This window comes from Sander vitreus, chromosome 2 (assembly GCF_031162955.1).
Source record: "Sander vitreus isolate 19-12246 chromosome 2, sanVit1, whole genome shotgun sequence".
In the NCBI taxonomy this organism is placed as follows: domain Eukaryota; kingdom Metazoa; phylum Chordata; class Actinopteri; order Perciformes; family Percidae; genus Sander; species Sander vitreus.
Window position 1 is genome coordinate 17,040,673 of NC_135856.1, and position 21,288 is coordinate 17,061,960.

General features: G+C 41.8%; 1 protein-coding gene across 2 annotated transcripts in view; it reads left to right on the forward strand.

Moving 5' to 3' along the window:
• The window catches only part of plppr2b (phospholipid phosphatase related 2b), a 57,278-nt gene that overhangs the window by 27,110 nt on the left and 8,880 nt on the right, over nucleotides 1–21,288 (forward strand). For both annotated transcript variants that reach the window (XM_078280907.1, XM_078280915.1), the window contains exons 3-4: nucleotides 2,526–2,714; nucleotides 21,159–21,279. In XM_078280907.1, the coding sequence (XP_078137033.1) occupies nucleotides 2,526–2,714; nucleotides 21,159–21,279 (310 nt within the window). The remainder of the gene's footprint in view (nucleotides 1–2,525; nucleotides 2,715–21,158; nucleotides 21,280–21,288) is intronic.

Here is a 21,288-nt window from a genome sequence, read left to right on the forward strand (position 1 = left end):
ATCACTTATATAAAACAAATATCCACAATCCCAAACGCACTCTTTTTATTGCTATCCACTGCCCTATTTCAACATTACTAATGGCCCTGACACACCAACGCGATAATCGTCCGTCGGACAGTCTGGCGAGGTCAGTGACCCGAGTCTGTTCGGTGTGTTCCGTGCCGTCGTCGCCATTATGGTCGGCTGGAGAAGCCAGACCCATGTGTCATTTCCGATTTTGATTTTAGCGCCGCCTGCTGTTATGGAGACGTATTACGTCTTGCGCACACACAGAACGTACGCTCAAGTCGGCGTCGCTTCGGTGTGTTCCTAGGCACTTTTTGGAGTCAGGGCCTTAAAATAACATTGTCAAAAACTGCAGGAACAGCTTGTAGCTAACATTAGTTTCTAATGTTAAAAGTCAATTTGTCCAAAGTAAAATTTTGCCCAAAGTGTTTATGCACTTCATATTTTGTATTTGACTGATGTTGTTTGCTGATGAACATTGTCTGTTCATCTTGTGAAAACACTGTGCATCTTGGACCTTACACGTGTTTTTGCTTCTTCTTTGTTTTTTTATAGCTGTGTCATCATTAGAGCACTCTTGTTCCTTTTATCATTCCCAAATGAATCAGATCCACAGACTTTTTTACCACAGATGTTTTTACCTGTCGTGCAGGAAGAGCACAGGTGAAACTACTAACAGAAATGATGTCTCCTTTACAGCAATTATCGCAGTGCACCAATTAATAATGTCATTAGTTACACCACCACACACACACCAGGGTACAAGCGGCCGAAATGGGTTTTCTCAGGAGGGTAGCTGGCGTCTCCCTTAGAGATTAGGGTGAGAAGCTCAGTTATCCGTGAGGAGCTCGGAGTAGTGCCGCTGCTCCTTTGCGTCAAAAGGAGCCAGTTGAGGTGGTTCGGGCATCTGGTAAGGATGCCCCATGGCCGCCTCCCTAGGGAGGTGTTCCAGGCACGTCCAGCTGGGAGGAGGCCTCGGGGAAGACCCAGGACTAGGTGGAGGGATTATATCTCCAACCTGGCCTAGGAACGCCTCGGGATCCCCCAGTCGGAGCTGGCTAATGAGGCTCGGGAAAGGGAAGTTTGGGGTCCCCTGCTGGAGCTGCTGACCCCGCGACCCGACCCCGGATAAGCGGACGAAGATGGATGGATGGATGGATGGATTAGTTATACCTGTAATAAAAGTCAAAATGTCTGCTGCTGTGAAAAAGATTTATTCAGCCCACCTCCTTGCTTGAGGTCTTTTTTGTTTAGTTACATGTAATTATAAGTATTATTTATCTGGTAATGTACAATGGTATTGTATTATTAACCTTTATATTGTAACTCCTTTAAGGTAACAGAACAATTTGTAGCCAACAGCCGCCACACTGCTGTTTCTCTCCTGCCTCATGTGCCTCATACCAGCTCAGCTTGCCAGAAGAGGCTCCTCATGTTTTGGTGCTGATAAATCTCGCAAACATTCAGGCTGCAGATTATGATTACTAATCAGCAGCTCGCTATATTTAAACTCACATTCACTAACCCTTTTTAACTTGTAGTTTTGGTTTCAGGCGTATTCCCCTTAAAGGCAAACAAATACTGCACAAACCCCTCAGTTCTCTGTCAGAGAAGCTAACTGTGCTGTTGTAAATCTGTGTTTTTTTTCCTGTAGGGAACTAGGCAAAGGAGTTAGAATGCTGTTTACTGGAGTATAAATGAATAATTAGTACTTGTGCATCTGTCTCATCTGTGCAGCATAGCATGTTTTGTTTTAGATGTTTTCTACGTTTGTCATGTCCTACAGTCGATCAGTTCAATCTGTTATGCATTGCTAATACATATTTATCATCAAATACTCTTTTAAATAGTTATGAAGGTCATATTTTTATTCTTCATGGCTTGTGCGTTGCATACAGCTGGTATTTTAAATGTAAGTTATGCAGATAGTCACACACACACATACAGTATATATTATTCATCTTGTCTTCTGCTTTTCCCAGGGTTGTTTTTTTCTTTTTCCCTTCTTGACTTCTCCACCCCTCTACTCTTTTTAACCCCATTTGTGTCTCACACCCCCCCGTCCCCCAACTCTCTCCCATCCTTGTTCAGTTCTTCTTTCTCACCATACGGCGTTATTTTCTTTGATCAGTCTCCATTTATTTCTTTACCCTCCCACTCTGCATACTGACACCGCTGAAGGGATCTCGCTCTGTATCTCTGTCAGTGCTCTCTCTTTCCCCCTCTCCATCTGTCTTTCTCCTTATTTGTCTCCCTCTGTCTCTATCCCTACCTCCCTCCCTCCCTCTCCCTCTCATCCTCATCCCTCACTATCTCTCCACGCACACTTGATTCATTTTACACATTACGGAAGCATCCATCATTTTGCTCTGTGAAGGAAATTTTGTATTTTTTTTTTAAATCCATGACAATATTTTTCACTTCTCTCTTTTTACGGCTGTCTTTTCTTTTCCAACTCCTACACTCTCTTCTGTGGGTCCAATCCTAAAGCTGGAACCAATATGTTTTATTTCCAGCTGGTCATCATGGCAGGGACCGTTCTGTTGGCGTACTACTTTGAGTACACAGACACGTTCCCCGTGCACATCCAGGGCTTCTTCTGTTTCGACAAAGCCTACTCCAAGCCGTACCCAGGACCAGAGGACAACAGCAAGGCGCCACCTGTACTTGTCTACTCCCTAGTCACTGCCATCCCCACTGTGACGGTGAGTCTGTGTTCAACTTGTTAAAAAAAATGTACTTCCACAGGTGCTCATCATGCAAACACACGGCAGACATGACAATCCCCTACATGCATACACATATATATACGGTAGTTCCGCCTCATTTACACGTGGTGTTTGTGGATTGAAAGAGGGGAGAGCTGTGTAGGTGTGTATCCTCGTGGTCTCACTGCTCCGTTTGTGTGGATGCGTTCTCTGTCATAACCATGGCAACGTGCACTATATTTGTCCTCCATAGAGCAGTCAGAGATAGCTACAGTGTACAGAGAGTCTGTCCTTTTTTCAAAATTCCACGGTACTAAAACAGAATAAAACATTAGCTCTATGCGTGCACAAGAAGAGGTGCAGTTTTTGTTATTTTTTGCCGAACCATCTTCATCCAAGGCTTTGAAATGCATATTGAAGCACCTTTAATAATTAAACATCTATTCAGAATTGCAATTTGTAGGTCATGAGTTCTTGGCAACATGTAAAGAATCAAAAATAAATATTCAACAGCTACATTTTTGCCATTCATTGATGGACAGTAAGTCATTTATTTTCACCAAATCAGTTAAACATGAATATTATGAATAAGGCACAATTATTATGAGTCTATACTAAATTCCTTTACAGTGGCCATACTTTCTTGTCAGTAGAGTGGAATATTAATATTATTAATAATGAAACATAGCTTCACATTCTCATCAAAACTCTGTCTCCATGACTCCATGACTCAAAGAGACAAGACTCTGTCTGGTCCCCCAGGGCTTGTCTCTTTGATGTCCTAACAATTAGAGCATTACGACATGGCTGCATCTGAGCCACAAATCTGGGCAGCACACATACACACACAAACACACACATACAAGTACAAGTTAAAACACAAGCAGATGCACATAATCACACAAAAAGATACAGGCAGCCCTGGGTCATTTGCTTCTGTATAGATGAGACCCCAATCTCCTCTTATGTCACCCCATTTTCATATTTTCTAATTTTATCACTATTGACAAAATAGGCCTGTTTTTTTCCTGTATCTACGACAATTATAACATATTTGTAGATGTTTTCTAGGGTATTATACTTGTTTGTCAATTTGGGGGTGATAGGAGATTCCAGTCCTGTATTTTGAAATTTGATTGTAGCACTATCATATGGTTTACATTTGGATTGTATACACAAATGAGCACATATGACAGTGAGGTACACAGGTGCACTTTGTATGTGTTTGTGTGTGTCTGTGTGTGTGTGTGTGTGTGTGTTTGTTTGGAGCTGAACATTCACTGGACTGGATGGGGGCTGCAGGCACCAGGGATTGCGAGCTGTGCAGAGTGGGAGCGGAGTAGCGTGATTTTGCCTGGAGTGTGAAGCGGCTTTTTTGAAAGTCAGAGCATCTGTGTTCTCTCTCGCTCCAAGATAACGCTCCATCCCACGAGCCTCTGTTCAGATACAATAAAAAAAGAAGAAGCAGATATTCATCTCTCTTTTCTCTCAATTTTGACTCAGACTTTTAGCCACTAACAGAAAATGGACAAGTTCCTCGACTGGCTTATACCGACTTTGTGTCTGTTTGTGCGACAGCTCCAACTGATTTTTAAAGTTACCAGAAACTGCTCTTCTTCTTCCTCTAGACCCGCTCTCTTTTTGCTGCTGTCTCTTTGTATAATGATGGGGGAGGCATACAACTCGGGAAACCGCAGTTTCCTGCTCAAGCTGAAACATTTAAAACAATATCCACCCATTTAGTGTGTACTTCCATACGGTGGCAGACAGGTCATAAAAACAGTAGTCAGCTCATTGCAGCAGAGACTGAGTTATCCTGACCTTTATTCCTTAGTGTGGGTCAAGTCCAATAAATGCTGGATCCTGCACTTTCCATAATGCAACTCAAAAATGTCTCTCGTTAGACCCTCCCTGCATGATAAACAAGTCCACACCCCCTGTTTGTAGTACAAGCTGTTTGTTTGCCTAAATCTGTAGTTCTCCTAGCTTAATCAGCGATAACCCAGCTCCCTTCAGAGCCACTGAAGATATTATACAGTGAACCATTTTGACAGGCTGAGTAGTAACCTTCATGATGAGAAAAATCAGTGGAGTGCCTCTAGAAACATCTTTGCATAAATTTGCACTGCCTTTAAGTGAAGCTGTTAAATCTTTGTTGAGAATACTTTGAGGGTGGTCCACTCCACTTAGAGACTGTGGTAGCCACTGCCCTGCCCACACCTACCACTTATAATGCTACCCCCGCTTTCAAGTTTGCCATACATACAGTACATATTAGAGCACACTGTAGAGGTAGAGCTTTGATTCCAAGCCATTAAAGTCTGTTCAAATGAAAGCTGTTGACCCCAAAGTGACATAAACGTAAATCATTCTGTGATTTTTCATTTCTCAAAATCTACTATATGCTGCTTTGACGTGTACTGTACATTCATGACTTTATAAAAGATAGTAACTTATTGAAGGCTGCATTTGGCTGCTTGCACACAAAGTGAGGTGAGACGATATCATAGACACGACTCTGGATGTCCTGACATCTTTTTTGCAAATTCACACATCATTTATCCCTTAAAAGCCCAGCATAGAATCAATGCTATGCTAGACAGTAGTGTGTGTGTGTAGTCTATATCCACGACGTTCCACTTCCAGGATTGCTCCGTTGCTTCCGGAAATTCTGCTGGATCGCGCTCTTTTCACCCAGATGTCCGTTACCTTCTGTTTTCTTTGTGATTTATGAGGACTATGGTTGACTGCTCCTTAGATCTCTGCAGGCTAAATTGAGGCAGCTAGCTAGACTATCTGTCCAATCTGAGTTTTCTGTTGCACGACTAAAACAACTTTTGAACGTACACATATTCCACCAAAACAAGTTCCTTCCCGAGGCTATTTCATAGCGGCACCGTGGCTCTCTCCGGCGCTTAGTCCCGCCCATGACGATTGTGATTGGTTTAAAGAAATGCCAATAAACCAGAGCACGTTTTTCTCCCATCCCGGAATGCTGTGTGGACCAGCCAGCCCTCCTCCGCAGTGCTAGGGATGAATGTCTGGCATTGCAAGGCTAGTGTGTGTGTTTTTAGTGTTTACAGTGAGGAATACATTTTTAAAAAGTAAACAACTGCAGTCTTCCATATACAGTACTGACAGATTGGGTTGCATGCAATATTGCATCAACAATCACTCATGACTGCAGTTGAATTGTAAGACTGTTTAATATTGCACGAATCAACCAGTTATAACGGCATATATTAAAGTCCTGGCTTTATGTGGCAAAGTCCTTGAATAGATTAAATCCCTGAATTCATAACTATACTAATGTTAGTTAGCTCAGTAGTATGGTAGGGGGGCCCCCAGGGGTCCTTGAGGTTGTTTCAGGGGGTCCCAGCTAAAAAGGGAATAATTTTTTTATAAATAATAAAGTTTTCATTATAATTCCATCCATAAGTAACCCAATTGGTGATTGGTTTCATACACTATCTGAAATAAAACATCTAAAAGCAAAACTCTTATCAAATGGGGGTCCGTGTTCTAATTTGTGTCAGTTTAGGGGTCCTTCACGTGAAAAAGTTTGGGAACCACTTAATTAGCTAACTACTACCACTACTTCTACTACTACTAGGCCTAAAACGAAGTGTGGAGATAGGTCTGGCTATGCGGAACTAGCTAACTACCTAAGCCTGCTAGATAAACTGTGGAAGCAGGTGGTAATTTTGCCGGAATCTTTTCACTTTTCACTTTTCACAACCCTACTATAATGCTGGAACTTCGAAATATCCAGTCAGCTTGGGGATTTTGCTGTGACTGCCACTGCAATTTCTCTCTATGATTATTATTTTTGAGCTCCACTTTCACATTTCTTTTCAAACGGCAAACGTGGCTTTTGAAGTAAATTTCCACTCAAGCCAAGTGTAGTAGTAGTAACAGTTAAAGAAAAGCAACTCCTTCATTGGACAATAAAGACAGCCCACATCATAAACTTACTAATTACAGCCAAGGTATAAAAAAACATGAGTTAGATTTTGCAACAGCTTATGACACTCATAGGCCATTAAAAGGTGAAAATGTGAGTTGTACCATAATTGGGTTTGGGCTTTATAATGCAGCAGCAGGTTAAAACAAAATCAACGACGTCTCTTAAGCCTGATCAAAAGTCTTGAAACTGACAATGTTGAAAAGCAGCTGTGATCTCTCGGGGCTTTCATGTCAAACTGAACCTGTAGGATTTGAGCAACACCTGCCAGAGTCGACACAATTTGAATATTGATGTAGTTACTGGATTAGCATTAGAGCAGAATACTGTGTGTGTGAGGCAGAGAGAGACAAAGAGAGAGGAAGTGAGAGGGTGAGTGAAATAGAAGCACTTGTGTGGTACTTGGCAAATGTGCTGTAAATTTCAGTGGATCAGTGAAGGTAAGTGTGTGGGTGGATGACGGCGCACTCTCCTCCACTGCCACTAAACATTTTTGTGTGCGCAGGTGGGAGTTGATGTGTATGTCTGACTAGTGCTAGGATCTGAATACTAGTCAGAGTGGTTACAAGCGATCTATATCGCACAGACACATACACACATGTACAGTGCATAGCCTATATACAATACATGCAACAGACAGCTGAAAGAGCACGCTACATTTGTTAAAATTGCTAATTATTAGTGTGTGTGTGTGTGTGTGTGTGTGTGTGTGTGTGTGTGTGTGTGTGTGTGTGTGTGTGTGTATATGTGAGGGTGTGTATTATGTAATGGAGACTTTATGCGTGTCCTGATTGTACACTACAAACCCACCCATCAGTTGATACAGTTACATGTAAGCTGTGACCAATCACAGGATCAAATGGTAATTGTAGGCTTAAGATGCATGTGGCACAATGTGAGCCTTTGTAGCATGTGGAGACTGACACTGCGCCACACACTTGTAAGCTCAAGCAAGAAGATACGAGGCGGTGAATGAATGAAGTTTTGAAGAGGTTTATTTCACCACCTTTTTTATGTGGGTCAGGAGCATAATGCTAAATACGTTTGCCTCGGTGAGCTAATGCTGCTAAAAAAAAAGAAGCCTTTCAAACTGTTCAGGGAGGCAAAGGGAGGGTGTTCTCTGAGAGGAGAGACAGACTGAGTTCAAAATGCAGCACACAATGGGAGGAAGGGGGAGAATGAGGAACACAAGAAACAGAGGTACCAGAGAGGAAACAAAAGAAAGCTAAACCTAAAAAAGAAGACAGCTAAAGGAGGAGTGAAGGAAAGGAAAGAGGGAACAAGAGAGTCCGCCTGATACCAGTCAGAGGCAACTCGCTGCTCCAAGTTTTGTTTTCTGCTGTCTGGTAAACCTTGAGAAGAAACCTTCGCGCATAATGCAGCTCCATGTGACAGCAAGATGGGGATTGAGGCAAACCATATCATCCACGCCATGCCAGAGTTTATTAAATGAGAGCTCTTGATACACATAACTGCATTGTGCTGTTGTTGCCGTCATATCTTCGAAAACGGATGCTGGATGTGATCAAAGGCACATTTTGTGTGGAAGTTTTAATAGTCTGTATGTAGTCCAACATCAGTGGGAAGAGATGAAGGGGGACAATGGTCAGAGTTGAAGAGGAAGTCTGGCAGAAGTAAAGCAGATGCAGAATTTAGTAAATGCAGGATGCTAAGGAAGGTGATTCTCTTTGCTTCCAGAGGCCAAAGGTCAGGGTGAGCTAGAGGGAAAGGAAGCAGGGCTCTGTTTTTAGAAATGTTGATTTTGTTGTTTGGTGGTTTATCTTCTCCCCCACACAGATAAACATGGAGACATGAAGTAATTTGGCTAGTCTTCCAGCTATGATAATATGCAGCAAAATCACCAAATCCAATCTTCTTGATTGAATCTCAGAAATAAGATGGAAATGTTAGATCTAACTGTAGTCGGCTACACTTTTGTTCTCTCTCTGTCATAAACACTTGGATGTAGAAATTGTTTTCCTTGTCTTCTCCCTGCTTAGGTATTTGAGGTAGACACATGTGATTGGTGGTGGGAGGCTGTAGGTGAGCCCTACGACAGCATAGTTCCCTGACTGCTACATTGTTATGCTAATGTTTAACAAATTATGTTCTTCAGAAATTCTGGGCTTTTCCTGTTCTCATTTTTCGCCTTTCTCTATTCTATATTTACCTTCTATTGTTATTGTAATCAGAGTTGTCATCTTTGACAAGCAACCCAAAAGAAATCGGCTCACACACAAACACACCAATGCACACAGACGGACAATGACACACTCCCACGTATGCACTCATAGATCTTGAATCAGGAGAACTCAATCAGGAGTTCATTTGTGCCATCATTTTTTTCTTCTTCTGAAATTTTTACAGTTGCTTGCAATTGTCATCGGTCTTGTATTTTACCACACAAGCTAGGGAAGTGTTTTCACACACACACACACACACACACACACACACACACACACTAGCACAGACTCCTTACACACAGTCCAATCAGTCCAATGCCCATATGCAAATTGTCCAGAAGTTTGCATACCGTTAAGCCTTGGGACAATCCTTCATGAATAATGGAGTCAAATATGACAGACAGAGGAGGATTGGGAAGTACCATCGAGCGGAAGAAAAGATTTGGGTGTGACACTAAAACTCTTCTGGATTGAGTGATTTTGGTGCTGATGTTAAATGAGCTGTGAAAACACAATCAGTGTAGATACCATTAAAGACACTGGGTTTCAGCACATTACTTGTACTCTGTGGCACTGTTTACATGTGTATGTATGAAGAATCAAAAAACAGACAATATCTTATGTATTGAGTTGACATGGCTTGGCGAAGTGCAGCACGTGCCATCATGCTTTGCCACCCATCACAATTCATGGCTGTTTTAGCTTTATTTGTGATACATATTTCGGGGACCCCTGGAATAACATTGTCTTTTGGCCCAACTTTTTTTTTAATGAAATACACCTACTGTATCTGAGTTTTAGCAAAGTAGCTGAATCGTCCTCTTTTCACTTGATATATCTGTAAGACCAAATGGGATTTTTATTTGGATGTCATAACAAGCATGCGTTGAATTTTACAGCCTGACAGACAGACAGAGGAGAGAATGGCTGTCCGCAAAAGCACAAAAGACAATGTGCAGGGAGCGGAGGGAAAGTGGCTGGTGTATCGGTGAATTTAAGTACCCCTGGTCCCATCTCGTAAGTTGGCAAGTCGTTCTTCGGACTTCAGTGTGTTCCTAAATCGTAAGGTGGAAACACACAGAAGGTGTGTTGTATTGTATTGCTCAGAGCTTCCATGACTTGATGCTTCATCAGTACATTCCCTAAAACCACTAAAATATTGCTTTACCTGACTAGGACGGTTACAACCTAATACCATATTGCCAATAACGTGAGTAGAAAATGAAATGCAATGTGTGTATTAATAAAATGTTTTTTACCATCAACCCAACATTTAATATTACGTCAACTCGACAAGTCGTGTACCAAAAGTTTCACCAGCTTTCCGAGTTGTTGTTCTGACGTTTCCCAGGCAGTAGTCAATAGGTATGTCCCATAGCCCTTAAATTGCATCCGAGACTCCTCCACTTGCCTCCCAGGAAATCATTGGAGGAGAGAGGCAACGAGCAAATGTGTTTTAGGGGAATGAGACGTCCTTTTCTTCTGAAGCATCACATGAATTTGTCAGCTGTATGGGCGAAGTTAGCAACTCCTTCAGCTGCATGGCTTCCAGGAAGGCTGCTCTCGTGTATCCCTGGCTATAGCTCCTTGATGCTCGCTCCTCGGTCCTCGGGGCAGAAGTAAGAGCTTTGAGGTGGCCTTCACCAAGGAGGGACAAAACTATTTCTGGTTCAGCCGAGGACCGAGGAGTCAAGGACCAAATAAGGGGCATGAGATGCAGCTTATATCCACAACGTTTAACTTTCGGGATTGTTTAGGTGCCGGCGGAAAGTCCGCTGGATGTCTTTCATTTCGGCCGGATGTCTGTCACCTTCCGCTTTCTTAGTGTTGACATTTTAAATTCCGGTCAATTTATGAGGACAATGGTTAACTGCTCCTCAGATCGCTGCAGGGTAAATCCAGACAGCTAGCTCGACTATCTGTCCAATCTGAGTTTTTCTGTTGTCCCAAGGCTATTTTGCAGGGGCCCCGTTGCTCCGTACGGCGCCTAGCGTTGCCAAGATGATTGTGCTTGGTTTAAAGACATGCCAATTAACCAGAGCACGTTTTTCTCCCATCCTGGAATGCTACGTGGACGAGCCAGCGCTGTCCAAAAATAATGGAACTAACTGTATCAGATTTTAAGTTTCTCTTGTTGACTATAGAGATGTTATTAAGATAGGTTTTACAAAATTTACAAAATCCTGGTATAATCTGTTTCGCCATCGACAATGACCATCTGCCTGCCCGTCCATCCATGTATATCTCTTCCTCTGTGTGTGTTTGTATGTGTAAGAGAGAGAGAAAGTCAGAGACAGAAAGAAAGCCAGGCCGATCAGTGTGTCAGTAGTCATGCTCATGAGACGGAGCAGTGAAAAAGGGCAGGGATAAGAGGGATAATCACGGCTTTATCCTGTCACTGCCAATCACACTGGATAGAGGATTGAGAGATGAAGACAGCAGGCCATGTAGCCCCATGTTGATACGCCTGACCAGCTAGTCACTGACACTGCAATAGGCTGTAAGACATGCTCTAACCCATAGATGAGAACCCTAATCCAGCAATACACTCAAACTCACACTATGGTAGATTAGCTTCAAGGTCTTTTCCCACATGAATCCAGGATCCCTCAGTTTCTTCTTAAGGGGAGGCAAATCGAAATAAACATAACCTATAGAAAGAAAAGGAGAATATGGGGAGGTGGAGAGAGAGAAGGGGAGTAAGCAGGATAAAGATAGAGAAGGAGAGACCCGAGGGAAAAGAGAAAAATGCAAAGAGACAAGAAAGGAATAGGGGGAAAAGACTAACGGGGTCATACCTCAAACCTCACTGAGTACAAGGAGAGAGCATTAAGCAGGCGAGAAAGGACAATTTATGTTTCAAACAAGGAAGAAATAAACTGTCAATAATGTTTCTGGTAGCCTAGTTTCTCTTCCACAAAGACCTGGGAAAGCTGCCGGGCCATGAAAAAAATAACAGAATAAAAGCAGGGTGAGAGAGAGAAAAGGAGATGGATGGAGAGAGTGTGGGTGATGTTGAAGCTGAAGCAGCTAAATTGTCATGGTTACCATCACCAGTGTGTGACAAGGCTGTGTGTGTGTCTGTGAGTGAGAGAGCACTGGGCTTGCAATGTCAACAAATGTCATGTGATACTTTATGCAGACATGGCGTAATCCTAATGAAGATTTTTGTGTTTCTTTTCACACTGAAGAGCTGCTTTCAGTCAGAATTACATCGTTTTAGAAGGTACATGCATACGTGTAAATGACACACACAGAAACACATAGATTAGGAATCTAACGCTGTACCAGATACATGATTCACCATGTAGCAGTTCATGATGTAAATGCGTATCTAAATTTAGTGTTTTCTCACAATATCCCCAAGCTGTTAATTATAATACATTCCAAACACATCTGTAAAAAAATGCATGGAGACACTAGCGTAAATTATATGTTGTGACGTCAAACCGGCATTTAATGCTACATCACTTGTTCCTATTCTGATTGCTGTGAGTATTAACTCAGTACATGGTGTTTACATCCCTATATGTGTGGAAAACTTGAATATGTCTAGGATTAGATTTTTTTTAAGCCACTTGTGTCTTTCTTATAGACGGGGCTGTGAATTGAAAGTGATGGTTGAATGAGCTTCCAGGTTACATTTATTAAAAAAACACCAGTTTACAGTTCCCGTCTGTACAGTCAGAGCTTATTGTCTCACTACACAGTCTTGGAAAATTAGGTTTTCAACTCTGACTATTTATCCTGAAGTCCCCTTCCTTATATGCTACCATCACCTTTTCATCCTTTTCTTTCTTCACGTTTTTCGGCTTTTGATCCTCGTTGTCATCTTTTGTCTAGCAAGACTGCACGCTTCATCACACACACACACACACACACACACACTCACACGCACACGCTTGTTTGGAGTCACGCTCACGAAAGCAAAGACAACATCCTATAATCAACCGTCATCATGTCACAAAAAGGTAGAAAATAAAAGAAAGCCAGTTAAGTCATGCTCAGCCTCCAGAGTTTCTCCTATCACTCTCCACGTTAATGTGTTCTTCTTTCTCTGTGTCCCCCCTCATCCTTTCAACTTATCTATATAATAATATAGTTGTCAGAGTTGGAAAAAACTGATTTTCTATCCTCTTGATGAAAGACTCTCACTAACAGCTTCTACACACACACACACACACACACACACACACACACACACACACACACACACACACACGTTTGTGCACAGACACGTGCGCTACTTTCTCAATGAAGGAGACACTCTCTGACTGCTCTCTGAGAAGGTTTGTATCAGTCATTCTTCATCTGCCCTTTTTCATCAACTCCAACTCTCTCCCGCCCTATTTTCTGTTCTCCATCATGTCTTCTCATCCCTTTCTCTTTCTTCAGATGTTTACACACAAACGTCTGCCTGTATCTTAATCACACCATCTCCTCTAACAAGTTGAGATCTCTCTTTACCACTCTGACTTTCCGAGGGTAAAATAAATGCGCCATAAAAAAAAGCATAGCGATTGCCTCCAGAACACAGTCAACATCTATTTCAATCGTAATTGGCTGCCAAGTGATTTTTTTACATTGTTCCAGTTGATTTCCAGTAGAGAATAAAACTTTAGCTTCCACTAAGACTTTTAGAAATTATAGTTTGAAAGTTATTGTTGAACCCATTGGCTCTCATACCAGCCTTGTGCATTTAGATGTTAGGAAAACATATTTCACTGGCTACTTCAATACTATCACAGCACCTATTTCCCTTATCAAACAGAAGCATCTGCTTTAAATGATCTTACTCTTACTCAAGAGTTAAGTATCCTCGTGTCAACCAGGATCTGTCAACATTGACTTTTCAGTGTTTTAGTTCACAATCATGGTGACTAATATGTTTTCTGTAATTTATCAGGGAATTCAAACCAGGATCATGACCCATTTTGAGTTTGTAAGTATTTTCTAAAAAGCTGGTTTGGAGTGAGAGACTTGAGGGTTGCTGCACTCTTGATTCTAGTTGTTTGTTGATTTAATTCCAGTTTAATATAACTGACACACCATTTCAATTAAATGAGTTTAGATGAGGGAGAGAAGCACTGATGACAATATGTTCCCACACTGCCAGAAGTATATAGAGAAAACTTCCACAGCATTACATTTATTTAGTTGGTAACTAGAGGCTGCTCTGGCATTTCTTTGCCAGACAAAAGTTTGACCATGCACTGTTTAAAAAGTAATATCCACAGACTGAATGCCAAACCCTCAGTATGGACAGTGTAGTTCAGCTGTGCGGGCTACATGCTGGCACACTGACAGTCCCCATCTGCACTACATTGAACCTCAAAAATACTCTCAAGTTACCATCCTCTCCTCCATTATATAGGCAGCCTATTACTTTTGAAGCAGAGGCAATCTGTTGGTTTTCTTTATTTCAGGATCGCTGAATGTAGGCCCATCCAATCTTCCTCTAAATTGTGGCTTTGTTTTCTAATCTCTCTTCACTTATTGTCTGATCCTCTTGTCTCTTAAAAATTCTTCCTTCTCTCACACATACACACAAACTCATACCTTTTTTTCATTCACTTTCTATTAGTGCATATGACCCTTTGTTTGTATGTAGGTTTTAGACAATTTCTGCTGAAATGAAGCTATGGTCTGAATGTAAGCAGGCAGACAGAGAGCCACACTGTAGAATGAAGCAAGACGGTATATTATTGTCATGTTTGATTTTAAACAAAGATTTCACAATGATTATTCAGTGTAAAAAACTTTAAACAGTATGTTTTATGTATATTTGCAATACATAGGCTCTTTTCTCGACTATTTATTAATCATAATACATTTCATTACAGCACATTGTATGTTAGCATAAACATCCTGGTGCTAGTGTTGTATGTGATGCCTTAAAATGTACTTAATCAAAACTGATAATAATGTATACCTGAAAAAAGAGGTGGAATGCAAATTGCAGGTCACAAGACCACAGCATTAATGCATTTTTTGGCCATTATTTAAAGCTGTTAGGGTGAAAATGTTAAATAGTTAGCTATTTACACATCAGACAGACACAGATCAACTTTAGCTTTCATTAGGGTTGTGTTTCTGCACATCTGACGAATGTAAGTTCAATATTCACCCTCTTTTTAGCTCGATTTTGGTCTCCATCAACTCTGAGGGTATCATTTGGCTCTTTAGCTGCTAAATGCTTCACTATGTTCACCAGCTGGTTGCTAACTCAGGAGAACTTTCCGGTGACATATTTGTGAGATTGCTATTTAAAACAGTGAGAGAATAGGAATCCCATCCCATGGATGTTATTCGCTGTCTGTTAAACGCCATTACGATGGCTCAGAAGACATGTAACAAGTGTGCATGAACAAATATCAATTCAAGGCATTCGTTAAGTATATGTCACAGTTTGCAAGTTCAAAAGGGGGATCCAAATGCAGGAGACCAGTAGGCAGGTTGATAGAACAAAAAGCAAGCTTTAATAACAAAAAGCTAAATCCAAAATCAGGCAGGCAGCAAAAGAAAATCCAAGAAAAGATCCGTGAAAAGATCTGTTAAAGGCCCTAAACACCCACACATTTAATCTGGTTAGTCTAATTTGACCTCTTCCCAGGACTGTGTGAGTGTGTTTAGACTGATTGATTGACATGTTCCTGAATGTTATGTTAGCTTTGTTGCACCTGTTGCAGGACAAATTACAGCTGTATCATTCTTTTCATTAGAAAAGATTTGTGACCTAATAAATTCCCATCTGAGCTCCGGCCCCCCTTTAACCTGAGCAGAGGTCTAATCAGCCAGAATAACTGAAATTACCTGTGTGGGTGTTCAGAGGCTTTAAATATCTGCAAGCTGATAACATTAGGTGCTTTCCGACCGGATAGTACTTGTACTTTTTAGAGGAAAAGTACACTTCTAAGCAGTTCTAAGAACTACTCTCCCCCAAAATCTTTTTTTCCGTTTGCATTCCCACTGGCCAAGTGGCCATAGGGACTGGTAGGAGGGGTAAGGGAGTGACGCAAGCACGGCAACGGTCTTTATAGCATCGTCACTAGACCTTAGCGCCACATACAACAACAACAAAGCAGCATGGAGGAGGCCGTACATGGCCAGCAGTGCCTGCACCTCCGCATCAGTCCACTTTTCCGAGTTCCGCATTCCGTCCATTCTCGTAGTAATTCACGTAATGTTTTGCTCAACACAGACGGGGCTTTATTATACTCGGAACAGACCCCGCCTCTGCCTGCTGTGTGTGTGTGTGTGTGTGTGTGTGTGTGTGTGCGTGCGTGTGTGTGTGTGTGTTTGTGTGTGTGTGTGTGTGTGTGTGTGTGTGTGTGTGTGTGTGACGGCCGGCGAGCCGCAGGACACGCTTGTGGAGTTTAACTCCAAAAAGACAGTTAACCACAGATTCCCGTTAATCTTATGATGGACATGTGTTGTGATATTTAAACAAACGAACCGTCAACGGCGAAATAAAAGCCTCTTATTTACGAGAGCGGTCTGAGAGACCTCCAGCTTACAGCGAGGTGTCTGAGCAAGACTGGCCGAGCAACGAGCTAGAGGCCGGGGGAGGCGCTTGCTGGCTGTCGCCTCACTTCATGGAGGTTCTCAACTCTAAAAACTTTGAAGCAAATTGTCAATTTGGCATCAATTTTCGCAAGACTGCCTATATTCGAAATCTAAACAGTTAATTTCTCGCCTAAAACGTTGTCAGAAGTGAATTTAATGATGAATAAGATGGTGAAAATTGTTAAAAATGTCCCGTTGTTGGTTGTTGCTCTGTCTGCAAGTTCCGAGTTGGCAGTGGGCATGACTTATAAGTTCGACCAATCAAGTACACCTAGGAAAAGGGAAAAGGGAAAAGACCCTGCTCTGAAGTAGGAGCTAAAAAAGTATGCTACTGCGGCCAGAGGAACTTAAAAATCCAAAGTCGGAACACGACGAAAAAAGTGTTCTAGGAACGTTTAGTTCTAAGAACTGCAAAAATCCCTCCGGTCGGAAAGCCCCTATTCAGTAAAAGACCAAACGATTGTAGGTTTTGCTCTTTGCATGTATATTGATAACTACACAGAGACTTAGAATTACAAGCTGCTGGAGAGAACCAAGGTTACTTTAAAGTCCAGTGCTATCAATACATTTGATTTCTTTCTATTACAGACCTTTTATTGTGATTAAAGTGGAACAGCAGGAAGTAACCTTTCAGTGAGATCAGTATGAAAAGGGATTAGTATTGATGCTAGATACTTTTGAATACATGGCTGTGGGAGAAATGTAGAATAACAACTCGGTGGGATCCCATGAATGTAGCGTGTAAGTAGTTGAAAAAAGTAATTGAGCGAATGATAAAGGAGTGGACATGGCAACCGCTTCCCTGATGAGGACGTAGACTTCATTCTCCATCACAGTGAGAGAACATGCCAGAGAAGGAGTAACAAGACGATTCAGTGTCCAATCTTTTAGCTTTATAGGATACAACAAGCTCTAAAACAAAAATTAATAATTCATTCAAATGTAAACCCACAAAATGCATGTTTCAACAAGTCAGCGCCAACACCAGGAGCTTCTATCATTGACAAGCTCTCAACAAAATCCCTCCCTCTGTGTTCCTACATGCCCTTCAGTCTATCTGAGTTTCATTCCTTCCTGTAGCATCCGTTTTGGTTACACATCCTGCCGCCCTGCAGAGATGTCTTCCTTTTTGAGGTGATGCTAGTTATAACTAAAACTTTTTCTATTGTATGCATCTTCCTGTTGTAATGCACACCACTTAAAGGTCCTATGACATGCTGCTTTTTGGATGCTTTTATATAGGCCTTAGTGGTCCCCTAATACTGTATCTGAAGTCTCTTTCCTGAAATTCAGCCTTGGTGCAGAATTACAGCCACTAGAGCCAGTCCCACAATGAGCTTTACTTAGGATGTGCCATTTCTGTGTCTGTAGCTTTAAATGCTATTGAGGAGGAGAGAGGGGGGCAAGATGGAGGGTGGGGTGTGTCCTTGACCAACTGCCACTTGATGTCTCTCTCTTTCTCATGGGTGGGCCAAATTCTCTGGGCGGGCAAAGCAGAGAAAGGGGAGGTAACCTTCCTCCTTATGACCTCATAAGGAGCAAGATTCCAGATCGGCCCATCTGAGCTTTCATTTTCTCAAAGGCAGAGCAGGATACCCAGGGCTCGGTTTACACCTATCGCCATTTCTAGCCACTGGGGGGCCATAGGCAGGCTGGGGGAACTCATATTAATGTTAAAAAACCTCACAAAGTGACATTTTCATGTCGTGGGACCTTTAAACTTGTTTTAACCATGCTGCCACAAAGACAGCTGTTGAAACCAGTTTGGGAAGTTTAGAATGAGTCTTTAGTTTGAATTATCTTGCAATCAGCCTCTGTTCTTTAATCTGTAATCTCAGTTTCACGGTGATTAATATAATTTGAAAGTCTCTAGCTGACTATCATCAGTGGCTGCTGTCTCCTCCACTGCTTTTCTTCCTCTTATTCTCCCCCACACTCAATTCACAAGAGCATCTCCCAGAAATACATCAGGACAGTAACAGTTTCTTCAGAACACTGTTGCCAGAGTTTTAGTCTCGCTTTGCCAGACCCTCCTCCAAAGCGCGCTGAAGGAGGGTCTGACTACTCCACACAGCATTCGGGGATGGGATGAAAACGTGCTCTGGTTTAATGGCATTTCTTTAAACCAATCAGAATCGTCATAGGCGGCGCTAAGCTCTGCACAGAGCCACTGCAAAATAGTCGTGCGAAAGAAAACTCAGATTGGACAGATAGTCTAGCTAGCTGTCTCCATTTACCTTGCAGAGATCTGAGGAGTAGTTAACAATAGTCCTCATTAATCCACCGAATTTAAAATTCCAACTCAAAGAAAGCGGAAGGAAACGGAAAATACATGCATCCGGCCAAATTTCCTGTGGCACCGGAGCATTCCCGCAAGTGGAATGTTAAGGATATAGACTACCAGAGTTTTAACATGAGCCAAGATGAGAGCACACATCAATCTTTAAAGTTAAAGTTGGTCACACAGTGTTTTCTGTTGGAGAGACACTGCAATGATACTTTCTTCATGGTGTCTTGTTCTCTGAGTATATAATCACCTCACTACATATATGTTCTGGCACAGGTCACAGATGCTCTGATTTAAGTTTATACCACATAAATCCAGTTCAAACAATTGAGGGAAGACTGCTTTCGTTTCCTGCAGCTCAAAGCTCTGAAACAGCCTCTCTGAAAATCTGAGGCCTGTGGAAACCAAGACCTCTGTAGTGTTGCTTTCTCAATGGAACTCATTGTGACCGTACTTTATAAGCACAGACCGGGCTCAACAGGTTCGGGCAGCCCACTGAATTTTACATTCAATACTCACTGGGACAAGTAGGACCATTCGTTCACAGTACCTGCTGTAGAGTGTATATAAGGCCATCGCGCAAGTCTGTTTCTGTTGCATAACAGGAAGCTTGCACTGTGGGACTGTGGGGCATCATTTCGCTCTCTGCGCGAGACGTTGCAGGAGAGGATGAATGAACACATTCCCCGCCCAAAAAAAGTTAAAGAAAAAAACAAGATTGACCCAAGAAATGACTGAAAAAAGCGATGATGACTAAGCATGTGTGCCGGACCAGGCTGTGCCATTCAGGTTCCAAACAATAAGATGGATGTAATCTATATACTGTTGTATTGTAGTGCATTTGGGGGCTGTTCAATGACTGTCAGCTAAAAGATGTAAGAGATTAACAGTTGTATACCAATTTTAGCATCAAGCCAATTCTAGACCGTAACAATCGAACATAATGAACACTGCTTTTACTATAAAACATTAGCATACATCCAAACCTGATACCCATTCATCTTGCTTTTTCTTAAGGCTTTCAGTTGTACCGTTGGTGGGAGTATGGAGTCATTTTCATCATGGGCAGTGGGTGATATGAATTTGGAGCAGCCTGGAGGTAAAAATGTGCTGCAAATAATCCAGCGTTCTAGTCTTTGGCATCCATAAATTCTGCCATAAGCAAGGTGCCAAAACCTCCACCAGCTCCAGGAATAAAAAATAGACTTATGGCTGACCCTACACACAAACCTTCTTGCAGAAATAAAAAATGACACAGTCAAACTTGTGTGTGCTCGTTGAAGAGAATATATTCAAGCAAATTCTTAACGTACGCCAGTTTTTGAAGAACATTTCAATTTGAATTCAATTTTTTTTCTTTCTCTATAGTTTTTTTCCCCCTTTGGAGGGTTTGTTGAGCTTTAGCAGGTTCATTTTACACACAATCTGAACTTGAGGCTGTCCAGTAAGGGTTAACCTAATAGGAGATTTGCGCCAGGACATCTTGACAGTTGTTTGAACAGGTTAAAATGTTACTCATTGTCTCTCTTTGTTTATTTATAAAAAGCCCACTACCATGCCGTATACTCGAGGTGAGGTTTTCACTGTGTATAAAAGAACCAAAAATGCAGTGTTCTTTCTCGTCAGAGTTAATGATCGAATGCACCTGTCTATAAGACTTTCTGGAGTGCCAGAACTTTGTAGTAAGTGTTACTGTGGATTTATGCAGAAGGTGAGCAGATCACTGCAAAAACAACGTTGAAATGATGTCTGAAGGAACCCAGAACCACTTTTACCAACACACATGACTTCAGGGCTGCATAGCTTTGCAGCACTCAGGTCGCGTCATGCTCCAAAGACATCATTTATGTTGACACACAAGCGCCACAACTCTCACTGAAATTTCCATTGGTGGTTTAAATGTGTTTAGGCTATAATAGTAAAAATAGTTTGGAGGTGTGATCAGGGTGGGGTAAAACATTTGTTAATACATTTCAAATATTTCATGAAAATAGTATAAGATGTGTTAGATTTGTGTTATCTGGCAAACCCCCAATGCTTGCTTTTGAGGGTATTAACCCGAATGACATTATTAATCAAAGTGTAGTCATGGTTTTAATAGAGCTGCAGTTAATGTGTACAGATAAAAAGAGAAATGGAGCGATAGAAGGTCTATGAGACATTGAGGTCAACAGACTCCCACTGATGTGGTGAATGGGAGGTATTAATGTTGGGATTTACTAAAGCAGCATAAAATGAGGGAAACATAAAGCAGGCTGGCCAAGGAAAAACGTAATGGTTGCAAGGCTGAGGGAGGAACATTAATGAATAATTTTGCTGCGCACCATATTTAACTGACAGAATATTCAGTGAAGCTGATCAAACCACACAGTTTTAGCTTTCTGTTTGACAAAAAAATAAATAAAAATTGTGTTTTCTCTCTGTCTCTCTTTCTGTCCCAGATTCTGATTGGGGAAGTGACCAGTTTCTTTGTGAAGGCAGAGGGAGCTCAGGAGAAGACCATAGTGACCGCTGACTGCTGTTATTTCAACCCTCTCCTCCGAAGGATCGTACGTTTTCTGGGTCAGTTAT